The sequence below is a fragment of the Corvus kubaryi genome, unplaced genomic scaffold (genome assembly GCF_017639235.1).
Source record: "Corvus kubaryi isolate FWS band 111438036 unplaced genomic scaffold, C.kubaryi_AGA036_p1.0 138, whole genome shotgun sequence".
Taxonomy (NCBI): domain Eukaryota; kingdom Metazoa; phylum Chordata; class Aves; order Passeriformes; family Corvidae; genus Corvus; species Corvus kubaryi.
In genome coordinates this window covers 20,036,581-20,059,806 of record NW_024580672.1, presented here as the reverse complement: position 1 = coordinate 20,059,806, position 23,226 = coordinate 20,036,581, and the positions used below count along the sequence as shown (strand labels likewise).

General features: G+C 42.2%; 1 protein-coding gene across 1 annotated transcript in view; it reads left to right on the top strand.

Annotated features, from left to right (window-relative positions):
* The first annotated feature begins 5,495 nt into the window (after positions 1-5,495).
* CPXM2 (carboxypeptidase X, M14 family member 2) overlaps positions 5,496-23,226 on the top strand; it is a 67,925-nt gene continuing 50,194 nt past the window's right edge. Inside the window, exon 1 of the mRNA XM_042019530.1 lies at positions 5,496-6,269. Coding sequence (XP_041875464.1) covers positions 5,912-6,269 — 358 coding nt within the window. The 5' untranslated portion in view covers positions 5,496-5,911. The remainder of the gene's footprint in view (positions 6,270-23,226) is intronic.

Genomic DNA, 23,226 nt, shown 5'->3' with positions numbered 1-23,226 from the left:
GCATATTGTCAAAAATATGTGGTTATGGAGATAAAATTAGATTGTCAAACATTGGCTATAAAGATCACTAAATTAATCAGCTTGGGTTTGGAATTAAGCTATGCAGAGACATTGTCAACATAAGAAAATATTGCATTACATTAAGTATTTCTTCACCCAAAGTAATCCCAGCCATGAATACTGCTTGTATCTGAAAGGAATAATTCCTGTCTCTTCTGTCTTTAAAACACAATCCTTAAATATAGAATTTTAAGGACTGCTCTCTGATGATGCGTTTGCCAGCTCTATCATATCTAGCATAACAAAGATTACGTCATTTATGTGCCATCTTCAGTTCCCACTGGACTTCCATCCATGACTTCTCAGGGTACACTTAGGCCGTGTATATTGAAGAAATCCCAGGAGAAAATGACCTTTCAGTTGGCCTCAGACAAACTCCACGCTGCATTTCCCTGCTGCTGCCTGGGATGTGTTAAACATGCTGCTCACACTCCACATGGCACATGTGCAGCAATTTCAGTCCAGGAAATACCAGACTGAAATGTGAGAGTCTTTACTTTTTGGGATTCAAATGTTGGCAGGTAGATGATGTCCATGGGGACTTGCTGGAAGTGGCTGTTTTCATCCAAGTGAACCAAAAAGGGACGTTCCAGACAGGCTGTGAGCACAGCGGGGGAATTTCATCCTATTTTCTCCAACTGTTCCATATAACCACTGTCATCCTCTCATCTGTTGTCTCACTGCTGTCTCAGTTTCACAGTTAAAATAAAATTTGCACATTAAACTTGTCCATTTTTGGACAATGCAAACAACTCTAAACCACTGACTAGTGCAGAACCACAGCCTTTTCAATGCTGATGAATCAACAAAATACAAATAGTATTAGAAAAAAATAGAATATTAGTTCTCCTTTTTGTATTGCTGGCATTAGAGAATTTTCAATCCTAAGGCAGTCTCTTCAGTCCCTTCCCTAGTGATAATCCTGCTGGCTTTGGTCCAGCAGTGGCTGCCAAATGCCAGGGCAGTGTGTTGTCAACACAAAATCTACAGACATTCTGGGGCAGGAGGAAGTGTAGTTCCCATAATAATAAAAATACCCCAAAAAACTATTACATTCTTTGCAAAAATGCCAGAAATTCCTTTTTGGCTTTGTTTATGTCACTGGTTAACTTTGTCTTTCTTAAAATTCTGTTCCTTCTCATGTGTTCAGCACAGAAAGAAAAAGTGAAGAAAACTCTGGCAAAGTGTACATAGAGAATTTTCATTTCTCCAGCAGAATGGGGCTGATGCAGATGGATCTGATCTAAATATCCCCAACTAATAATGATGGTGGGTGCAGTCTCTACTCAGCATTCACAGCATTTGTGCCATGAACTGATCCATCACTTTGAGGTGCTCAAAACATGAAAATACCACAATTCCATTTCTGGCTCAGAAAAGGGTTCGTATAGTGAAAATGATAGCACGGGGAAGTATAAGAGAACAAGGAACTTTTGTTTCCATGGCAATCCAAGCTCCTTCTCCAGACACAAGCACAAAGGCAATATGCTGAATGATTATCTGAAGGTCATGTTGTTTTTAGGAGAAAAAGTTAGGGAGAATGCACTGGGATGAATTCCCCAGCCAGGATGCACACTGCATTTCTAACCAGTTAAAATAAACAGCTGCTGAAGGAAATAATTGCCTTCATTAATGGCATCAGTTTATTTTAAAACCTCTTTGCCCAAAGGGAACAGCAGCCTGCTCAGGAGGATATTTTGTACCAGTATTTGATACGTTCAGAGACAAATTTTGAGATTCTGGGTATATTTGGCGTCCCTCACCTGGTAACATAATTACATTCCCTTTAAAGTTAAATGTATCTTAAAACTGAGAAAAATACATCCATGTAAGAGCTTGTTTATGTTTCCAGTCATTTTTTCTGTGGTAAGAACCACTCTTTTAAGGCTCTGCCTTATCAACAAAGCAAACAGGGCTTTAAATGCCAGGATACCCCGGGGATACACTCAGGGTATGCAGGTGAGCAGAACCTTAGTACCTGTCTCTGTCACACGTGTAAGAAACAGGCATCAAAGAGCCACATAAATGTTCAATGAAGTTTACTTTGTATTTCCCAGTGTCAGTTTTAGGTTTCCAATTCCTCTGAGATGGTTTGACCTTGTTGACAGCAGGGATAAATGCTTTATGTGACTAAGAAAATTACTTTAGAAAGTGTAATTCTCTCTTCTTGCTCCATTCTGTGCTTCATGATTTACTACAGAGCTGAAGTACGAAGCAACAGAAACTTCACTGGTGCTCAGGAGGAAAGTTATTTTTAGAGTCATTTTGTTGCCAAAGCATATAGAAACCTTATGTGCTACCTCAGAAAGTTACCCTGGAACTGCAAGGAAAACAGAGATGCCTGTTTTTTTGTGTTTCCAGCCACAAAGCTTTGCTCCCACTAAAAGAATGATGCACATTCCAAATGAGAAGTTGCAGGAGTCACTAAGCTGTTCAAAGTTGAATTAAACCTAAATGTGTCCTCACTGATTGTGTAGTATAAATCCAAATTAAGATCCTCAACAAGGCCTGTGTTTACAGGTACAACTTCACCTCTCCTCAGTGAAATGCATTCCTGAATCTGCTCTTTCCAGAGTCATTTAGCTTGGAAAAGATCTCTAAGATCATCGAACCCATCCATTCCCCCAGCACTGCCAATCCCACCACTAACCCATGTCCCCAAGTGCCACATGCACACAGCTTTTAAATCCCTCCAGGGATGGGGACTCCACCATTGCTCTGGGAAGCCTGTTCCAACGCTTGATCACCTTTTCCATGATGAAACCCCTAGGAGGGAGGTTTCTAGGGGATAAGGAAGAGCTGGGAGTGCCTCTTTTCCCACAGGTGTTGTTGAAATTGGCTCAAAACAGGTGCCTTGAGAAATGTTAACCCATCTTAGACAGCAAACCATCATCTTCCAAACAAATCCTTCTTGGGAACAGAGGGGGAAACCCTGCTCATTTGCAGACCACAGCATGTTGTGTTTCATTGCAGCAGGACAAACATTTAGAGCACAGTGTAGAATGACTTGTACACTCTCACTGGCATCATTTCAGGAGGGAGGGTGATGCTAGTTACAGCTGTTTTCTACAAAAATCTGAGTTTACTTTGTCTCCTTCCACATCAGCTGCAGGTTTTTACAAGCTATTGTGATACTTCCCGGGCAAAAGAAAAGGAAGAGCCCTTAGGCCCAAAAACATCTGAGCCCCCAGTGATCTTAATAGTTCTGTGCCACTCTTAGAAGAAAAACCTCCTTTCCTAGCTGTTTCTAGGATGCTGACAGATAAAAGAGTAGTAAAAACATTTTATGGTGAAGCAGATCAAAATTCTGCGTAGAGACAGACTTTTGTGTGGTCCCAGCTCGCTGAATTCATGCACATCCCAAAAAGAGAGGTGGGTCTGGAAGGGGAAGGAGTGAATCCATACTCACACCCACAGAAAGTATTAAAACCCTAGAGAAACAAATTTGGGGGAGCTGGTTATTTGCACAGGTTGATACCCAGGAATAGATATTGATAGGTGTGTTTGGATGAATTAATCTTTCTGAAGGTAATTACAGACAGAGAGAAAAGAGGGAGTTATTTGTGGTGACTGCAGGAGGTGGAGCAGTGGGTTTGGTGCTGCCTGATGTCCTGCAAAGTTCTTCCCAGTGGAATGTAAAATTTCCCCAAATCACGTTCCTCAGGTCTTTACCTAAAGCACACTTGACTTTGTGTCTTATGAAAATGCTTCTTGTTGTGCTTAAAAGTGTAAATACTCATCTCTGTGTCTGTCTTTGAACATTACAGCAAGTTAAATAATGATTTGCAGCTAAAGCTCCTCTAGTTACCAAAAAGCCAAGTCCTTAATGATGTCATGGAAAAGTTTATTTTTCTACTACTTCTCTAGGTGTGAGAGTGTTCATAATATTTGCAGAAGACTGGCTGTGCTGCAAATGGCAGCAAAATTAAACACACTTTCTGTAGCTTGTGCTCTGTCCTCAGAAATTAGGACCAAGGCAGGAGAGGTCCGGGCGCTCTGGAAAGGGAAAACAAAGTAAGAATATCTGTGAAATCACTAAGAGGGGATTTCCAGGATATTCAGCCTGCTCCACACACCATACCCAGTGGGACTTAGCTCCCACACTGCACCCAGAGGCAGAGGTGACAAAGACATCTATTACAGATAAAAGGGTCTGAAAAGTTTGAAAGGAAGAAGCTTTTCATCAAATAAAGTTTATTTATACCCATACAATTCAGCAAAGCAGTGAAAAAGAAAAGTGTATTTTATTCTAGTTTTAAAAAATGAAAATTCCTATGTTTAAAATAGAGAGATGCCCTGTTTTCAGATTTAAAGGAAAAAAAAAGTTAAAATTCAGGATAAAAATATAATTGTATTTTTCTAAAAGGAAGGACAACAGACACAATATAATCACTAAACTCCTTTTGGGATAGCAGCTAAGAAAGCAAGGATAATCATTGCATATATGGGATGGGATCACCCACTGCCTGGAAACCAAATATATCAAAAGATACAGGTACAAGACAGGAAATGATGCTTATTATGGTATTAAAATGATGAGAAACACACAAAAAAATGTGAGCACAAAGCCAGAATAAGGACTGGGGTAACAGAAGTAATGCTGTCTCCCAGATGACTGGACCGTGGCAAGAAATACAATATACATGATGAAAATATAAGCTGGTATTTTCAACACAGGAGTAAGAATTCATATTTCGAGTAAGCCAACAGTTGCACATTTCCTTCAGCACTGAAGGTTATTTTGAGGTATGAAAAAGATGAAAGATAAGACTTTGCTCTCAGACAAATCGATTTCATTAATGACACTGGGTTGCGTGTGTGCAGCACAAAACATCCTGGTCTGCTGGGAAGATGTTCCAGTGAGAACAAATATCAGGATTATCCCAAAAACAGTGAGAAAAAGGGCCACAGATGAACCATGCTCTTCCTGGTTTTTAGCTGGGCTGAATCCAGGGAGCTGCCATGTACCCCAAGAGAAGCCTCTTATAATTTGGCACATGATAAGTGTTGAGTTATATTAGTTATAGATAACTTACATAAGTTGTTACAAAAGAATAAGCTACTGAAAAGTATATGAAAGCTATATTATTTAAACTATATTATTTAAACAAGCTATAAGTTATTATAAAATAATACAACTTTATATATAAAATATAGTTTTAGATCTAGAAACTAAAATATAGTTTTATATCTAGAAACTGTTAGATATAACTTTTTAGGTCATATATATGTAAATTAATAGAAACAAGAGAGGCTGAGATTGGTGCTGGAGACGGATCCTACTTTGTAAAAGTTAAAAGGGGGAGAAAACCACCACAAAAGGGAATAACTTCTATGGAATGAGGATTATTTGCCACAGTCCCACATCCCACGTATCCCCCCCTGGGTGCCCAGGGAGGCAGTGCCAGCAGATGACCCCTGCCCGGCACAGGCTCTGCGTGCCCACCCCCATCTCCCAGGGGAGGGAAACACTTTGGACCCGGGCTGGGAGGAGAAGGCTGCCTGCCAAGTTTACTTTTCTTGGAATAAGCGCTCTCTTGGATGAGCTGCGCGCAGGAGGAGTGGGGAGTCCGGGGACTGAGCGGAAACTGTCGCGTAACTCGGGCTTTGGAGAGAGCGGCCCCGAGAGCTGCGGGGCAGCGGAGGAAAGCGGCCAGCTGGGGATCCCACCTGCCACGGGCCGGCCGAGCGGGGCGAGTGTCCGAGTGTCCGAGTGTCCGAGCGTCCGAGCGTCCGGCTGTGCCACCCTGCCCCGTCCCCGCAGCCTGGTCCCGCACCAGCACGGGCTCCTTCCCCTGCCGCTCCCGGAGGGCTTTTCCAGCTGCCCGAACTCTGCTTGCCCTCTCTCCAGATGAAGTCCCAGGACTCGCAGAGGAGGCTCCTGCGAAAGCACGCGATGATCGCCCGTGGCCATTCTCAGCTCTGGCTCGCTCTCTGCACCTTTGGGCTGGCGCTGCTGGGGGATGTGGCCCGGGCTGTCCCCATGGACGATCAGGATTATTACCTGCAGGAAATTACCAACAGGGATCATTATTACTCCTTCCCATATCCTGGGGAAGAGTTCTTTCCTTTCACGGAGCAGCCCGGAGAGGAAGGACCTATCCGTGCTGCAGAGGCAGAGGAGCGCCCAGGGTTCAAACCGAGCAGGAAGGAGTTAAAACAGAAGAAAAACAACAAAAAAGGAAAATCCATTATTGAAACGCCACCAGGTAACTTTCCACCTTCTCCTCCAGAGTTTGGAGTCTGCTGAATCTCACGCTGACTGTGACTTTCAGCATTAATGAATATCCAGTTAATGGCAGTCTTGGTAATAATAACAATAAATGCGGTTGTGGTGATGATGATGGTAACACATTAAATTTTAATATCCCGCAGAACAGACCTGCAGAACTTTTACAGACTTTTCAACTCTTTCCCTTTCAAGTAAAGTGATTATTTCGGAGTCGGAATGTATTAATTCTGCTGTACTCTGGCTAGTCTGTGGGCTTTTCCTTCTTAATTATTCTTAATTGCACTTGGCAACTGGCTTGCTGTGAAAGCTGCTGTTCTATAAGCAAAAGAACAGAGACAGATTTCATAGTAAAAGGTGATTATATATAGTGACATCTCACCTTACCCCCTGTCACTTCAATCTGAGAGGTTTCTGAATTAATTTCAATTCTAAACCTGTGAATTTCTCTGAGATTTCACTTTGAAGCCCCCCAGAGGAAGATATGTAAATAGAGATCTTCCTGTAAAAGGCTAAGCCCTAACAAGCTCAATTTAATTATCGACCCGTAAAATAAAGAAATTAAACAGCAACAGCAATGCCTTATAATAAAGAGGACACCCTTAATTCCATTTCCTAAAGTTTGCAGAAACTTGATCAGCTTTTACCACCCATTGTTCCCACTAACACCTAATTGCACCACCCCAAAAGATTAATTCCTTTCTGTGTTCCCTGACTGTCTGGTAGGTACTTTACTGGTCTGGGATACTTAGGAGTGAGTTTGGTCCATGAAGTTTAGAGTTGTAAAATTTGGGGCCAAATCTCACTTCCCTACAGCTGAGCTCCCCTTTACTTCAGGGGGAAACTTCATGTTAATGACTGGGGTATATGGCACAAAATTTGTGATTTAGAGCCATCAGTACAGCAAAACAGAGGATCAGGGGTTGTAGAGTGGCTTCAACTTTGTCCAGTTACATCCAGCAGATAGCAAACAAAATATTTTAAATTTACTGTTAACACTAACTGAATTAATTAACATTTGAGCAGCAAAGATATGGGCTTTTATACTAATAAATACCGATAAGAAAATGTAATTTCTAACATCTGGAAAAGTGTTTGTGGAGCAGGCAGCGTGGCTTGCCAGGGTCACTCAAGTCAGAAGTCAAGGGGAATGATGGCAAATGCACCTTGTCCAGGCAGCACAGACAGGAAACATCGGTGTCCCTGTCCCCTCAGGGACGAGCAGCCATGCAGCAGCTTCCCAAGGGGATGATAGCATCTCAAGGACTGGCTTATCAGGTTTACTATCCCAGTATGGTCATTGCAGTCTACGTGAGATCATCTGAGAGAGTTCTTGTTTCAATGTGTCATTTGTTTGTTTTTTTTAAATTAAGGGAAAAAAGGCTCTGCTTTCCACCTCGGCAGACTGAATCAGGCGGATTATGACAGGACAAGGGGGAATCACTTCCCACTGCCAGAGAGCAGAGATGGATGGGATATTGGGAAGGAATTGCTCCCTGGGAGGGTGGGCAGGCCCTGGCACAGGGTGCCCAGAGCAGCTGTGGCTGCCCCTGGATCCCTGGAAGTGCCCAAGGCCAGGTTGGACACTGGGGCTTGGAGCAGCCTGGGACAGTGGGAGGTGTCTCTACCCATGGCAGGGGTTGGCACTGGATGAGCTTCTAAGATCCTTTCCAACTCAAACCATTCCATAAATTTATGACCATGGGAAACACTTGGATTTTAAAGCTCTGTAATTAGGCAGCAGGTTATTGATTCCTCTTTGTGGTGGAGACAATAGAGATTTCCATCCTGCGGTGGGATGTTCTGTGGTTCATCTCTGCTTTTACCTTTCCTGTTGGCTTTTTCCCAATTTCCCCAGCATTTGGGGATTCACACTTGCTCCAAACCTGACAGTGATGAGAATAGAGTCCAATCCATGAGGGCAAAGTTCGTTTACCTTTACAGACTTGAATCTTCCTCATTCTCCGCCTGCTACACTGAGCACAAGGGCAGAGGCTCATGATGCACCACCAAAAGCAGCTAGAAGTGGCTCAGTCCCTCCTTCCACAGCAAGTTTGGGCTCTTTGGACACAGCTGAGCTTTTCAGCTTTCACCAGCCATGTGCAATAAGAGGTTTCAAAGCCTCTGAGCTTTTAAAAAAATCACCAGAGGTACAACAGGCAACTGATCTCCTCCACCAAACTCCTTCTCCTTGATCCAGGATATGGGTGAGTGACATCAACTCAGCAAACTGGCTGCTGGGCTTATTCCTATGGGAAAATTCAGTGGATTTCCCTGGGAGCAGCTGAACAATTTTGACTGCCATGGGCACAATAAGCCCTGAGGTGAATGCCCAGTGAGGAGAACGGTCACCATTTGTTACAGATGTGAGTGAAAACAGGACAGTTTTAGCAGGAAGTGTCAGGCAGTTTGAGCTGCAGTGTTAAAAGTTCTGGCTATAATATTTCAAATTTCTCCTTCCTCCTCACCCAAAGGCAGGCAAGGGCCAGGTCCTGCCAGGGCAGTAACTCTGATGCTTAGTGCCATGTCCCCAGGGATCAGTTTGGAATGAAGATCTGAAAATCTGGCCCTCACAGAGATGTTTAAGTACTGATACATACCTACATTTACTCACATTTGGATGTTTAGAGGCCAGCTAGAAACAATAACAACAGCTGTCAAACAGATATCAGTGAATAATACTGTAAATCTAGCTGGGTAAGGATGCGCATTGTGCTTACATGTACACAACTGTATTTATGCATCCCTCCAGAAGTGGAATTACTTTATTGGCCATGCAGTAAATACCAAAATTTGGGGTTTGTGAGGCTTGCTGGCAGCCAGGACATGAGGGATTTATTAGTTGTAACAAACAATAGCCTGGCTGGGAGCTGGGATGGAGGAGGAGGAGGAATGGGAATGTGTGATGTGCCCTTTGGCTGAGCAGCTGGTCCTGATCAGCCCCAGCTTTGAATCAAAGTGGAAATCAACCAGAGCAGTCTCAAGAACATGGCACTAAACAGATGACACACACTCAATTTATTTCAGCTAATTACTGGAGGTGGCCAGAATATAGATATTTGCAGTATGTGAAATATTAATGTAGAAGGAAATCCAATTGATGCCAGTGGGTTTGCAATTTTTTTATTTAAAATATTAGAATCAATATTTGCAAATACTCGATCCACGTAAAAGTAAAAAGTATCAATTGTCTCCTTGCTCTTTAAATGCCTCATAAATTAAGTGGTAATAGGTCATCCTTGGAAGGCAAACAGTTGGATTGACGGGTTTTGTGCATCTATAGAGATTTCCATTTTCTAATTCCATCCTTGTTTGTATAGGCCTCTGTCCAAAGCCCACTCAAATCAATGGAAAGAGTCTTGTTAACATCAATGTTTTGCTTTTATGAGGCTTTTAATAGAGTTTGATATATGGTGCCTCAGCTACCATCTGTGGGGCAGATCTCTTCAGTCTGGGGGTCTGACTACAGGCAAAAATTCATCATAAAGAGATTTATGGGGCTGAAGTGCCCAATAACACTCCTCAGTGTGGCCCAGATCTGCCACAATGAAGTCTGTAATTATTTTGATTTGATTTTCAAAACTTAAACTTGTAGTTCTTTTTCTGGCCATACCTCAATTCTGAATGCATTTAGAAAATAGAGGAGTAATATTTATTTATATGGCAGTGCTCAAAGTGGGGCTCAGAGCACATTTGTTCTGTATTTCACAGATCTCCCAGTGTTTCATCTCTACACAACCCAACATTTGTCTGTGTTTAGCAATCAGGATTTCCTTTGTCTCATCTTATTTGGTGCTTTCCCCAGGCTTGATGAAACTCCTCAGATATGTCACTGTTTACTGTTTACATATTTGTTTATTTTCCTGCAATGCTGCCACCTGTTCAACAATGCAATTCTTAAGGTCTTTGGTTTGTTATTTCAATTCATGTAGTGCATAGGATGAGTCAGGTCCTCTCTGGGGCATGTGTGTGAGGAGTCAGTAAGGGAAGGCAAGGAGAGGATAAAATGGAAGGAGCAAGCAACCATGGAAATTATCCTGCAGAAAGAGTTTGACTTTAAAAAATAGACTGATAGTACTTTAATTGAGATGTTTATCAAGATAATGAAAGCTTGGAGGGAGAGCAATGGATGAATGAGGAGGGAAAGCTGAATCACAGGGATGCTGTTCAGGAAAAGCCGGAGATATTTTGGTGCGAAATGGGGGCGGAGATTTGACGAGTGTGTGAAGTCAAAAACATGACAGGTTTGTGGCGTTACTGGCACTCGAGTGGTGATTTTGTTCACTAGAAAGAAGAAAGGAGAGAGTGACACATAAGGCATTGAACTGACAGCTGAAAGCACTTCAGAAGTGGTCACCAAGATACACCAGCACAGTGTTTCTCATGTGCTGGGTAACCCCAGTGCTGCTCTTTTCTAGTCCTTTGGTATCCCCTCTCTTAAACCTTCCCTCTCTGAGCAGCCCAGACAAAGAGGAGCACTCCTGTGACCTAGAGCATAGATTTTAATTTTAAAGCTTTTGCTTAAACTTCTTATAATAGGGACTTTTAAGAATGAACTTGCTGGCCCTAGGTGGAAATCCCATGAATTTTAATATGACCTGTATTGCATCCTAATTGCCATATGTGACAAGCAAAGATGGAAACATGTGGCTTTTAATGAGCTTTCTTTCATCTACCAGCCTCTATTTTCTCCTCAGCTCTTCTAAAATATGTAGGATAGTGAAGTGTTCACCATTCCATTTAAGAGCCCATGCTTTAAAAAATGTCACAACAAAAGAGGACAAGGGATGACTAAGAATGAATAATGAGCAGTACCCTCAAAATTGGTCAAACCTTTTTGATTAGCATCATTCTTTACCCATGGCTTCAATGAATAATGTAACATGAGAAAGCAAATAATGGGAATAAACACATTTGATTACGCCAGAGAAAACCACTTTCAAAGATAATTCTTCCAGCAGCCTTCTCTGAATTCAACCTCATGTTTAAGATGAGAAAAATGTCTCTTTAAAAAAACCTCTTTAAAAAACGGGATGATTTCACTGAATAGATTTTTAATAGTCTGAATCTGAGCCTAGACTTGCTCCTGAAATGCCAGCACAATATGAGACACTCATTAGCTGAATTCAGTCTTGGGGTTTAATGTTATTATCTGTTCAGTGAGCTGGCTAGACAGGTCAATCCCATGGCTCACAACCAAATTTCACTTATTTCTTTTGGGTTTGGAATGAATGTTTCTGTCAGTTATGTGAACTTTGAATATGTCAGAAAGATGAAGTAGTGGAAGTAGAAGCTGTGGTACAGAAGAAGTAATTTCCTGAATTTTCAATACCTGAGCTGGCATTTTTAAGTCTTGCCCAATTCACTGTCTGTGTAAAAAGCAAACTACCAAAAGATTGGTGGTCCGAACACAGAGTTGGGATTTAAGTGTCATATTCACACAGTGGTTTCGTAATTTTATTGTTATTATGCAAAGGATGCTCTAGTTTTGGTCTTGACAGGCTCTGCTGAGGTGATGTCTTGTGGGATTATGTGGTTTATGGAAATATAAATATGTGCCCTTAACACTGGGTACGCAAGGAAAATGGGAACAAGCAAAGCTCTGATCTAGTCAGAATTACTTGCCTTTTAAAATGCACTTTTAAATTCAGTGCCTGGACAATGAAATGAGGATGTTCAGAGGAAACTGTGGGCACCCCAAAGATGAGTCTCCACCACTGCTGCTGTCTGATTATTTTCCTGATGACAATTCCTGAGCCACAGCTCACTGAGCTCATTTGTCTCTTTCAGGGTCAAGCCTTGCTCCTCTAGTGTCTTTTTCTGGCTATTTCAGCTTCAAAAGCTGTTTGGTGGGCTGTTTGCATATCTAATCAAGCAATGAGAAACACCTACATTAAACCATTAGTAAAATATACTGCAATGTTAATTCATTACTTCTGATGCAACCACAATTATAATTTCCTTGTGGCACAGCAAAAGGAACATTTATGATTCCATTCCCCTGTGGTTTTAGCATCCCACTGTGGGCAAGAACAGGGTATTCTGGAAGTCTGCTGTGTGCTAGAAGGGATGGAGCACTATCAGAGAGGAGCAAGGCGTTTTATTCTTCGTGCACTCACCAGGGAGGGCTAAATCAACTTGACAGGTGTAAAAGGAAAACTGTTTCTCTTTTCTACCCGTAGCTAAAAATGGCAACAAAAAAAATGGTGAGAAAAACAAGAATAATGAAGAGATGCCAGATGGTGACTCAGAGAGTCAGAGTGCCTATGAAGGCATCAGAGGAAGTGTGTGGGGATCACTTGAGGCATCTTCGGAGCTCTTGGGTTTAGCTGTTAATCTCTCCAGCCCTGCCCGAGTTGAATTACAAAGGATATTCTGGTGAGTCTGCTGACAGATATCTAAAGTCCTGCTTTGGACACAAAATGCTTCCCTTCTGGTGGGGAACATCCTGGTGGCAGAGAGCAAGGCCTTGCACGGTATCATTATGGGTTAAATGGAGACAAGGTAATACCAGGGCTTCATTCCTTATTTTCTCAGTGGTTTACATCATTTTTCTAAACAAAAAAGGGCTTTAAAGACTTTCTGATTCTGGAGGGGTGTTTAGAGGAGCTGTCTTATAAATGGGAATCAGCCCCAATACACTGTGAAGCATATTTTATAACAACACATTTTGAAGAATTACATGAGATTATACCAGTCTGTCAGGTGGAGAAACTCCTTTTACTCTTGCCTTAGGAAGAGTGAATCATTTCCTATTGTGACACACAAATGCCCCCCAAACCTGCACTGCCTGGGCTCTGGGGGGCTGTGTTGCTGGGATTTGGCATTGCAGAAAAGTGACAAAAAGCTGGCAATCTCCAGAGGACCACAGTGACATCCAGTATCTGTGACTCATGGCTGGAGCTGAGTAGATTTAGGAGTGAAAGTGCCCAGTTACAGGATTAATCTTCTGCTTTGGTGTGGTTGCTTACCTGTACATGAACAGGCCTGTAAATAATAGTAAATAATAGTTCTGCTCCTGCTTTCACACAAGCATTAGCAGGATGCTGTAATTGCAAAAGTGCTGCTGCATCCAACAGGCCAAGAAAGGAACACAGTAAAAGCTGTGTGCAGAAGTTAAACATAGTTTGTAGTTGCATGTCTTTTAAATTCCTTATGCTACACATTGTATCTGCTCTGTAGTTTCTAGCTACTGACATAGAAAATATTACTTTCAAAGTGAACAGTGGAAGTGATTAAATGAGCTTTTTTATGGGGGAGGTTAATTGCTTACAGATTTATTTTGTGGTTTACATTTTTTTTCTTAATGGATTGCCAGACAGATTTCTTGTGTGACTATACATCAGCCTGGGGCTGCTGGTGAATTATTTGAGGTATGTACCTGGCAGAACTGTTCTCCTGTAATCAACATGATTCCCAAACACCAAGTTCAGCTAACAACACAACTGAGATCTTCATGAAGTTGATATTAAAGAATTATGTGTATATCTATAGATATAAACTTAAAAATATGGGAATTTTGAAAGTTCTACAATGGGACCCAGTTGGGTAAAGCACCAGAGTCCTCTGGTCATGATGATTCTTTCTTTTGGACCTCAGCAGCTCATCCAGACAGTGGCTGACAGACCTTCCTAAATCTGATTTTCTTGCTTAGATTGTGGGGCTTGAGTACTGTAGATGATTTCTTCCTCACCCTCCCATAGATCACAAATTTAGTGGTTTTCTGGTTGTTTCCCTTCATTTTGGCTCTACAGGATTAGTCCTCCTGGCTGGGACATAGAAGAGCCCCTGAGGGGGAAGCCCAAATGTCCCTGCTTGTCTTCCAGGAGGTCTGCAGACCCCATTGTTCCCAGATTTGCTTTTTAGCTGTTTCCTCATTTGAACTTTAGAAAGCAAAGCACCCTCCCATTTCAAGGGAGTTGTGTTTGACAGGGGAGCTCAGAGCGAGGCCGAGCATCCCCTTCCTTTTCCACATCCAGGATTTTTGGGAAATGCCGAGCCCATCAATCATCCCGGTGTGCTGGGCCAAGGTGTTGTTTGCAGTGGCAGCAAACTGAAACCCATCTTTCTCCCTCTTTGCCAGAAAACAGAGTATTTTTATGTACTCCCCTTCAGAGATACAGTGGTTTATGGTGACAGGTTTATGGCTCCTCACGACTTTCAGGATGCTCCTAAAACATCTGTCAAAGGAAGGGAACAGTTCAAAGTTCCTTGGCAGAGCTGATCTCAGACCTGGATGTCAGCACTCCCTACACCACAGGTACAACCACTCCTTAGGCCAGATTTGGCTCTAACACACTCTTTTTTCCCCCCCCTCAAGATAATTTTCAATAATGTAATGAATTTTCCCATGCACAAGACAGAAGCTGTCTGAAAACAAGGGACCAGACCTCAATCTTCCCAAAAATGTTTCACTGACTGATAACAGAACCTATGATTTCAACCAAACAGCCTTTTCATATGTGATTGCCTAGAAATAGAACTTCAGCCCCTAACAACATGATTTTTCTCCTTTTTGCCCGTAGTTGTTTATGCACTGAAAAATACAGTCAAAGCTTGGACTTGATGATCTTGGAGGTCTTTTCCAGCCTTAATGATTCTGCGATTCTAAGTTACAGAAGGCATTGCAGAGACAGTTAAAATTGTGTTTGTCATCACAAACTGGATGGCAAATGCCCTATCCCAGAGGACAGAGCCAGTTTTATCCCAGAGTATGTAGACCGCACTGTCTTTAAATTCCAACCAAAAATTCCACTGAGAACTCTGCCAAAAGTAAATCTGGGCTGTATATGGTCTATGTAGGTGGCTGGTGGGGAGCCTGGAATTTCCCCTGGTAAATCTGGAGCGGATTTGGATTTGTTGCAGGATGGGGCTGACCCAAGAACGTGGGGATGTGTCCCAGTCTTCAGTGCAGGTCCCTGGAGCAGGAGGCTTCCCCCAGGTGAGGCCAGAGCTCTTATGCTGCTGAGGAGTAGAGGGATGAGGAGAGGAGTAACCAGGTCCAGCACACACCCCAGCTGAAACAAAGAGAAGAGTTTCTCACAGCTCTTCTGGGGGTTATTTTGTTCCTCAGGCTCCTCTGGATAATTCTGGATCTCAGCAGAGGACTGCAGTCCAAAACTCCTGCAGGATCCCCACATGAGTGGCCCCACATCTAGTCCAGTTCCTTTGCATCAGGTACTTCATTAGATACATGGAAGTGACAGAAAGGGCCCCCAAAAATCTTGATTCTGTCTGGTAGTGGAACAAAGGATTGGGGAATCACATACAGAGACAGAAATGTGAGTGAACTCTGAGCCTTCTTCCAAAGCCCTTTGAAAATGCTGACCAAGTGAGTCCAGGTAGTGCAGAAGCCAAGAGATGGATGAAAGGCAAGAGCCTCACAGAAGGAAATGGATGAATTCCTCAGCTGCCAAACTTGCAGAAATGAGGGCTGAGGGACCTGAGGCTGGTAGCAATGGAATATAAAATCCTGCTGACACATCTGATTTGCTCCATATTCCAAATAAGTACTTGGCTTTTTTGGTGCTTGAATGCAAGTCAAATGGCAATCAGACATGTAGACCCCCTGCTCTCTTACAAGAAGAATAAAATGGGGAACTTTTTAAAATATGATAAAAAAAATGCTGGTATGGAGTTAGTGCAGATAAAATGCCACAGAACTCTTTGAAAAAGTGGACAGAAAATAGCACAGAGCTTTTCCTCTGCAAGCCTTTCCATATTTCTTCTCATTAATCCTGAATCAGATTTTTTTCCTTTCCAATTAGAAAGTTGAAAAATGAGGAGTTTTATGCTCAGGGAAGCTTGCCTTGAAGCTTTCCCTATTCCATGGCTTTTCAAGTGCAGAATACCTACAGTTAGAAAATACTTTTGGCTCCTGTGGATGGGAAGCAGGACGGGCTCTCCGAGGCAGCCCTGGAGTTAAAAAGTCCCAAATCATGACCTGCACTTTTCACATTAACATGTTGATGTTTTGCAGTGGAGATGAATCTCTTGGTGACAATGTGGGCACTTTTCTCCAGGGAAAGGACATCAAACCTCACTGGGCAACTGGTAAAAATTAGAGTTTATCCTGAGCTCTCCTCCTTGGGTCCACAGGCTGGGAAATGTGTTGCCTTCAGCTTGGATTTTTGGGCTTTCAGCCTGGAGCAGGCAGACGTGAATGCATTCAGTTTTATACTCACTAATAACTCACATTCCAATTCATTTGGAGTTCCTGACACACTTTGCTTTGAACCAGTGAAGCCTCCAATGTGCTAAATGTGGAGCCTGTGATTATGAGCCTTTGCTGGATCTCGGCTGAATTGTTAAACAAAGCAGAAAAGATGTTTGGACAGGATGAATTTTGGGAATCTTTTGTGGGCTGCATAAGGCTGCACAACCATAGGAAGCTGGAATAGGGAGAAAGGAGCTCTGAACACTCAGGGCTGGAGAGGTGCCCACCCTCAGAAATATTTGTTTGAACCTTGCTTGAACTGCTTTATCTCCTTTGCTTTGGAGCTGGAGCTTCACACTGACCTCCCAGCTGAAGCTCCAGTCCTTCCCTACAATCCTCTCAGAGTTACCAAAAGCAATGTCCTTCTCCATTTTAGCATTTCTCTTTCTGCAGGCAGGAAGCTCAGAGAAAATGCTGAGTGTTCAGAATTTTAAAGGTGTTAACCAAGCTTTTAAATCCACTGAATCCTGGTGCTTGCTTGGAGGCATTTTAAAATTTATTTATTGAGTTATTTCCCTAAGATGAGTTTTCCATGATTAGTTTGAAGGCAGGTAGAGAGGAGAAAGTTGAACAGAGAGACTCTGGTATGTCCAAATGCCATCTTCACAATGGACACATGAAAGCTAAAAAGTCCCCTGAGAGCTGAAACCCTTGGGAAGATGAACAAAAACTCAGGGAATCACACCTGAGGAAATGTGGGAAAGGGACAGCCTGGCTGCAGAGGGGGCTTTCTGAGCTCCTTAAAAATCATGCCCTTCTCTGAAATTACTTTAGGGAGGAACTGATTGCCTTTGCAATCAGTTGGGCTGGGCTCTGTCCTTAGATTTTCTGTGTTTTTCTGTGGGATTCCTGTGCTGCCCTCAGTGAGCCCAAATGCCAGTCAGAGACCTCTTCCCAAGGGAAGCATTTCTCCTGAACCCCTACAATTCCTCTACTCTTTCCTTTTTTATTTATTTCTGGGGTTTGGGTTGGGGTGTGGGTTTTTTTGGTTGTTGGTTTGGTTTTTTGCTTTTTTTTTTTAATAAAAGAGAGTAGTCACACTTCAATCCAGGCCTGGATTTGATTTTCTCAGATCTCAGAGGTTTAGTTATTTTTTGAAATGTTGCTTCTTGGTGCTTTGAACTCTTAAATCCTCTGCTCTCAGGGTGCTTCTCAAGGGTGCAACAGCTTGGACATAGTGGGCTTTAAAGGGAAGAAGAAAGCTCTGTTATATGAGTTCCTAAATCTTTTGCTTTTCTGCACTTCTGGATACATCCAAAGAACCTCTGGTTATTTTCTGTGTGCACCTGGCCAATTTTTCATCCCTTCACTGAAGCAGTGTTCCACTGTTTGGGCATCTAAATGTATAAGTTGCTTCTGACATTTTAATTCTGTCTTAGAGCTGTCCATCTAAGAACGCTCAGTCTACCAAATGAATAATCAGTTAAATAAAAAAGAGTGAGAAGCAGACAACTCAACCAAACTAATTTTTTTTTTTTTACTCTGCTCTAGAAATTACAAATTGATTCCTTTTTAAGGGTTGGGAAGGAGTACAAAGCTTGAGTTCAGGTTAATTGTAACCACACAACTTTCCTCTGGAATCACTCTCTGAGCAAGAGCTCCAGGCACTATGATAACTTCTATGCCTTATGAGAAGTGTTTGGGTTTATTAATTTCTCTTGTTATTTCACATGCAATAATAACAACAGATGTGATGCTAGGAAAAAAAGTATAAATGTCTAAATTTGCTGGAGCAGACATACCAGGTCTTCATAAAACTCAGACCTTACACTTTATAAAAGGTTTTAAAACCTTTGGAGTTGGATTGGTTTGAGGTATTTCTTGTCACAGGCTCCTTATGTAGGTCGAGTATTTATCCCAGATGTGCAGCCTGGCAGAGGGCTGGGCAGGGAGGGAGACCAGGGTGACAGCTCAAACTGACCCTGGGGCTGGAGCACTGCCTCCCAGCCATGCCCCCTTAGTGCTGCTGGAGGAGAAGGGGTGGGAATTCCGAGGGGTGAGGGCTGGCTCGGCAGTCCCAGGCCATCTTTGAGGGTGTTGTTTGTGCATGGAGCTGTGTTTGCAGCCGTGTGCTCAAACTTTAAGGTCACCACTGAGGAGCAGCACATTGTTGGGAAGATTTCAAACAGACAAGGATGAGTTTTACCCAAGGCAGCAGAGGAGGACTGATGATCAGGTCAGAAGGATGATCCTACACCACTCACCCAGGTCTCACTGCAGATACAGACTGCTGCTAGCCTGCATTCTGTTGGTAATTTGAGTATTTTTAGTTTTAATCATAAAAATATGAAAGATGACATCTCGACTCTCAGCTGAGTAATGACTCTCGGCTGCCTAAAGGCACAGCTCATGCTACTTCATCAGCCTGCCTCTGGAGTTTTCTGGCTCCCATCAGGAGCTAAATCAGAAAGCTAAACTGAGTCAGAAAGCTCAACCAGTAGAAAACAGCCTATGAAACCCAAAGCTGAAGAGCCAAGTGATTCTATCCACATCCATGATTTACTCATGTTAGGCTCTGAGCTACATCATCAAAGGAAGTTAATGCGTCTCTTTCAGTATCATTTTCAACTCATTTTCTGCCTTGTTGAGAAGTAAAAAAAATGCAGTTTTGTCTGTGCTGGAGCTTAACTGGATTAAAATTTGAATACCATTAAGTGGAACTGACTGGGAAGTGCCTGATTCCAACCTTTCTCAAGTGCAAATTTAGCACTTGGGAGTGGAGGTGACTGTAGTAGCAGGGATAAAATTTAATGGCTTGTCACTACTAATGAGAACTTCACAGTTTCTCAAGTTTTTCCTGCTCTGTGTGTGTGGGCTTCACATGTGTGCTCAGGAGAGTGAGAATCTGAAATCTGGGTGATATCAGAGTGGTGCCATTTATTCCAGTGGAATTAGGCATTTCCAGAGGATTTCTGAAGCTGTTCTTGTGTATCTCAGCCCCAGGTGAGCAATTCTGATCCTCAGGGTGGAGCATTTACAGCCCCTTTCCTGTGTCCTCCCACTTGGATACTTCCTTTGGGCCACCTTAAATCCGTGTTTTGCTCCAAAAGCATGGCTGTGCTGCAAAATCCTGAAAAAACAGCCAGAACTCCCAGTAAATGTATATTTCTAGGACCAGGAGTTATGGATACTTTCCAGTTTATGTATGTTTAAGGAAATTCATGACCATGCTGTCACCCTGCCCAGTGAATGTGCCATACCAACTATGGATATATTGGATATATTTACTGCTTTATAAAATTCCTACTACAGCCTGCATGGAGGGGGAGGGAAATAATTGCACCACGAGCCAGTTTTGTACTCATACAACTTCTTATATATTTATCCTGTTTTTGGTAAAATGCACTCAAGTAGGATTGCTAATGTGATTAAATTTGAGCACTTCTAAGATGTCTCATTTATTGAGCCGGGGTTGTATCTTAAGATCAGAGTTATTTCTGTCTTGGTTTTGTGCTTGTTAATGGTATTCCAAGTTTCAGTGTTTATTTTTAATGGCTACAATTAATGCTCTCAGTGTAGAATCTTTGCTCTTGCAGTACACCTCAGTGACCTGGTATTTTTAGCTATTTCTGGCACGAAGATGTGTTTTTAATGGTAATTTTTGTCCTATACCCAGCCATTGTGCAAGTGGTCTGTCTCAGTTTTGTTCTCCATTTTTTTGGCTAAGTCTGTTTGTTTGGCTCTGGAAAAAAGAGGATTGTTCTCATTTTTGATGGCTGCACTCAGTTTTGTGGCTTTAGCCACAAAAAAAAGTTTTTTCTGTGCTTTAGAAAAAAGTCAGGGAAGACAGTTTAAAATTAACAGCACAGAATCCAGCCTTTGTCAAATAATAATAAAAAGTTAAGAACTGATATGATATTTTTCAGAATGGATTTCTTTTTGGCCATTAAAGATAATATGTTCTCTTCAGCGTGATTAAATTAAATACTCTGTAGAGAAAGAGGAGGTCTTTTCAGGTGTGGGTACAAATGGGAGGGTACCATGTGCCACATCACAGGTCCCATCCTCTGCCAGGCTGGTGGCAGGAGAAGGCAGCTCAGGGAATGAATGTGATGTCTGGAGTTTAGATGAGCCTCTTGAGTCTGAAGGCTTGGCCAGAAAACTCCCAGGCACTCTGGAAACTCCTGCTTCCAGCTGTGCCAGGAATAATAGAAGCTCTTCCTGCTAAATGATTTGTTGCATCTCGAGCCAGCCACAACCTGTGCTTGTGAGAGAGCAAAAATGTGAAAAATAAGGAAAGAAAATGAAAAAGTGTATTTTCTGAACCTCTTTTGGTTTCATGTCAGACATGACCTAAAGAACCCAATAATTTATTCTTTTATTCTTAATTTATTCTTTATCTGTTTTTAAATCTTCAAGAGCAATCATAAGAATGAGTGTAGGTTGCAGTGCTGGGATAAATATTTCCTCCTGAGAGAAGTCCCTGATGTTGTAGCCCTCAAAGAAGCATTTGTTGGTTGTCCTAGAAAAATATACAGCTTCAAGGCAACATTAACCAATAATTAATGAGCTCTTAGGATAGGAAATGTTGGCACCTCCTTAATTCTTTATTTGATCTTCGGTCTGGGACTATAATTCAGCATTTTAACTTCGGTGCAGGGGATTCCTTGTAAGTGCACTTTCCTTGCTTTGCTCTCGTGGTGCTCTGGGAATGGGGTTTTCAGAAAAAGTAAATAAAAAGCAAAATGTGTGTGTTCGAGGAACTTTCACCTGCCTTGAGATGCTGCTTCAAATGATCTGGGGTGTAGGGTGATTGGGGGCCTGAATTCAGGCCAGAAAGCACACTTGTAATTGTTAGCAATACTTCAGATATGAGCAGAGTCAGAAAACCACTGAGACTGAAATCCATGGACATAGTTCCAGGGAAAAGCTGGGCCATAGCAACTGTAGAGTGTGAGTCATGAACATCTGTGGGAATTTCACACTTCCATGATCACATCACCAAAACAGCAACATTTAGAGACTGCATTTGCACCCCCCCCAATGCCCTCAAAAACAAATATACAATATTTATATAATATATATATATCAAATTGCTTAGAAAATGGAAAACTTTATTGTGTTTAACTCAGCCCCTACAAAGGCTGTCCATCACAGAAAAGCAATCAGAAGATATTTTCAGCAAGGTGAAAGTCATCAGAAATGTGCTTTTACTGTTATTTCACCTTGCAGGTGCATTGCAGCATTAAAGTACTTTGCATACCTGTGACCTAAGCATAACTTTAGCCACAGAAATTAGACTGCCAGGGTTCCCATTAAAAGTTTCTGCTGTTGGAAGATGAATTATCAACCAAACTTTTCATAGGAAAACCTCTAAATTTAGCTGCAAGGGCAAAATTTATGATATTGGCCTCATTAAGAATTTTTATGCAAGACCATAAAGACCTAAGAATAGTATGAATAGTATAATGAGCATTAAAGTCTTAATTCTCACAAAGTATACGCTTATTTCTGTGCTTAATTTAGCTCTATCAGTAGCTTCACAGTTTTGCATCTTAACTGCACGTTGGAGTGTTTTGTTTAAACAAGACTTGAATCCTGTATCTTCCCATGGGATAGGAGATTGTCAGACTAGACAAAGCTGATATTTCTCCTTTTCCAGGTCCCAGTATCTCTCTGCTCATCAGGAGTTAGACAAGCACAGACTTGTAGGAATTGGAGAAGATTACAGGTATGGCTCTTAAAATATGGGCTGAGGAGGAAACATGATGCTTCTCTCTGCCCTTCCATTTGAAAAACTGGACATATTCCAAAATTGATGGAAAGCACTCCTTAAGGAAAAGGATGGTTTGTCTGCTTTGCCTCTGAAGGAGGAGGACAGAATGATTTCCTAAATGCATCTTTATTAGACACAAGAGCCATAAAAGCAATCTGGGCTTATCTGGTATTCTTTATTTAGACCAGAAGGAAATAAAATAAATGAATAATTTAGGCAAGAGTCATGAACACAAGTGTTTTCCTTGCCCTGCTCATACGTACATCCTGTGGAACTGTTTCTGAGGATCCCTGCTAATACAGTTGTGTGATACAGAACAGCTAAAATTGCAGCACAGCAGCTGTAATTATGCTGCAGGAGTGAAGGAAACCAAGCTGGCTCTGCAAAAGGTGGGGGTTTTTCCCAGAGCTTCAGTGGAAGCTGTTGCAGCAATAGGACAAAGCCAGCATGAGGATGAGAGCGCTTTCAAATATCCCCACACATGCTGAGATTGCAAATTGAGCCCCTGGCTTGAGGAGGGAGCTCAGCAGCACCCCCAGGTATTGATCTTGCTATAGGCAACCCTAAAATAAGAGGTAAATTCAAAATTCAAGAGATGAGATGGTGGCTGAGATAATTCCTGAGTGTTTCTCGTGCTGATTTTAAGGGACAGGGGATTTCTCACGGTGCCCAGCTACCAGAACTGCCTTGGTGCCCTCAGCTGGGACTCAGCCCCCTGGGAGAAGGAAAATTGACAATAACAGACACTGAAATGTGGCCATTTAGCATTGCTGTAGGAAAGCTGTTCTGGAATGAAAACCTCACAAGAACACACTTCCACAGACAAATGTTATTAAGTCTGAATCCAAGCTTTGTGTCTTTTCTCAGCCTGGAATTAATTGATTTGATCCAGACATCTTATTATTGTTTCTAAAGTGAATACCTATCCATGGCTGCAAATCACAAGTAAAATCATGGTTGGATATGGGCCAGGAAGAGCAAATGTCCACAGCAGCCTCTTCCCTG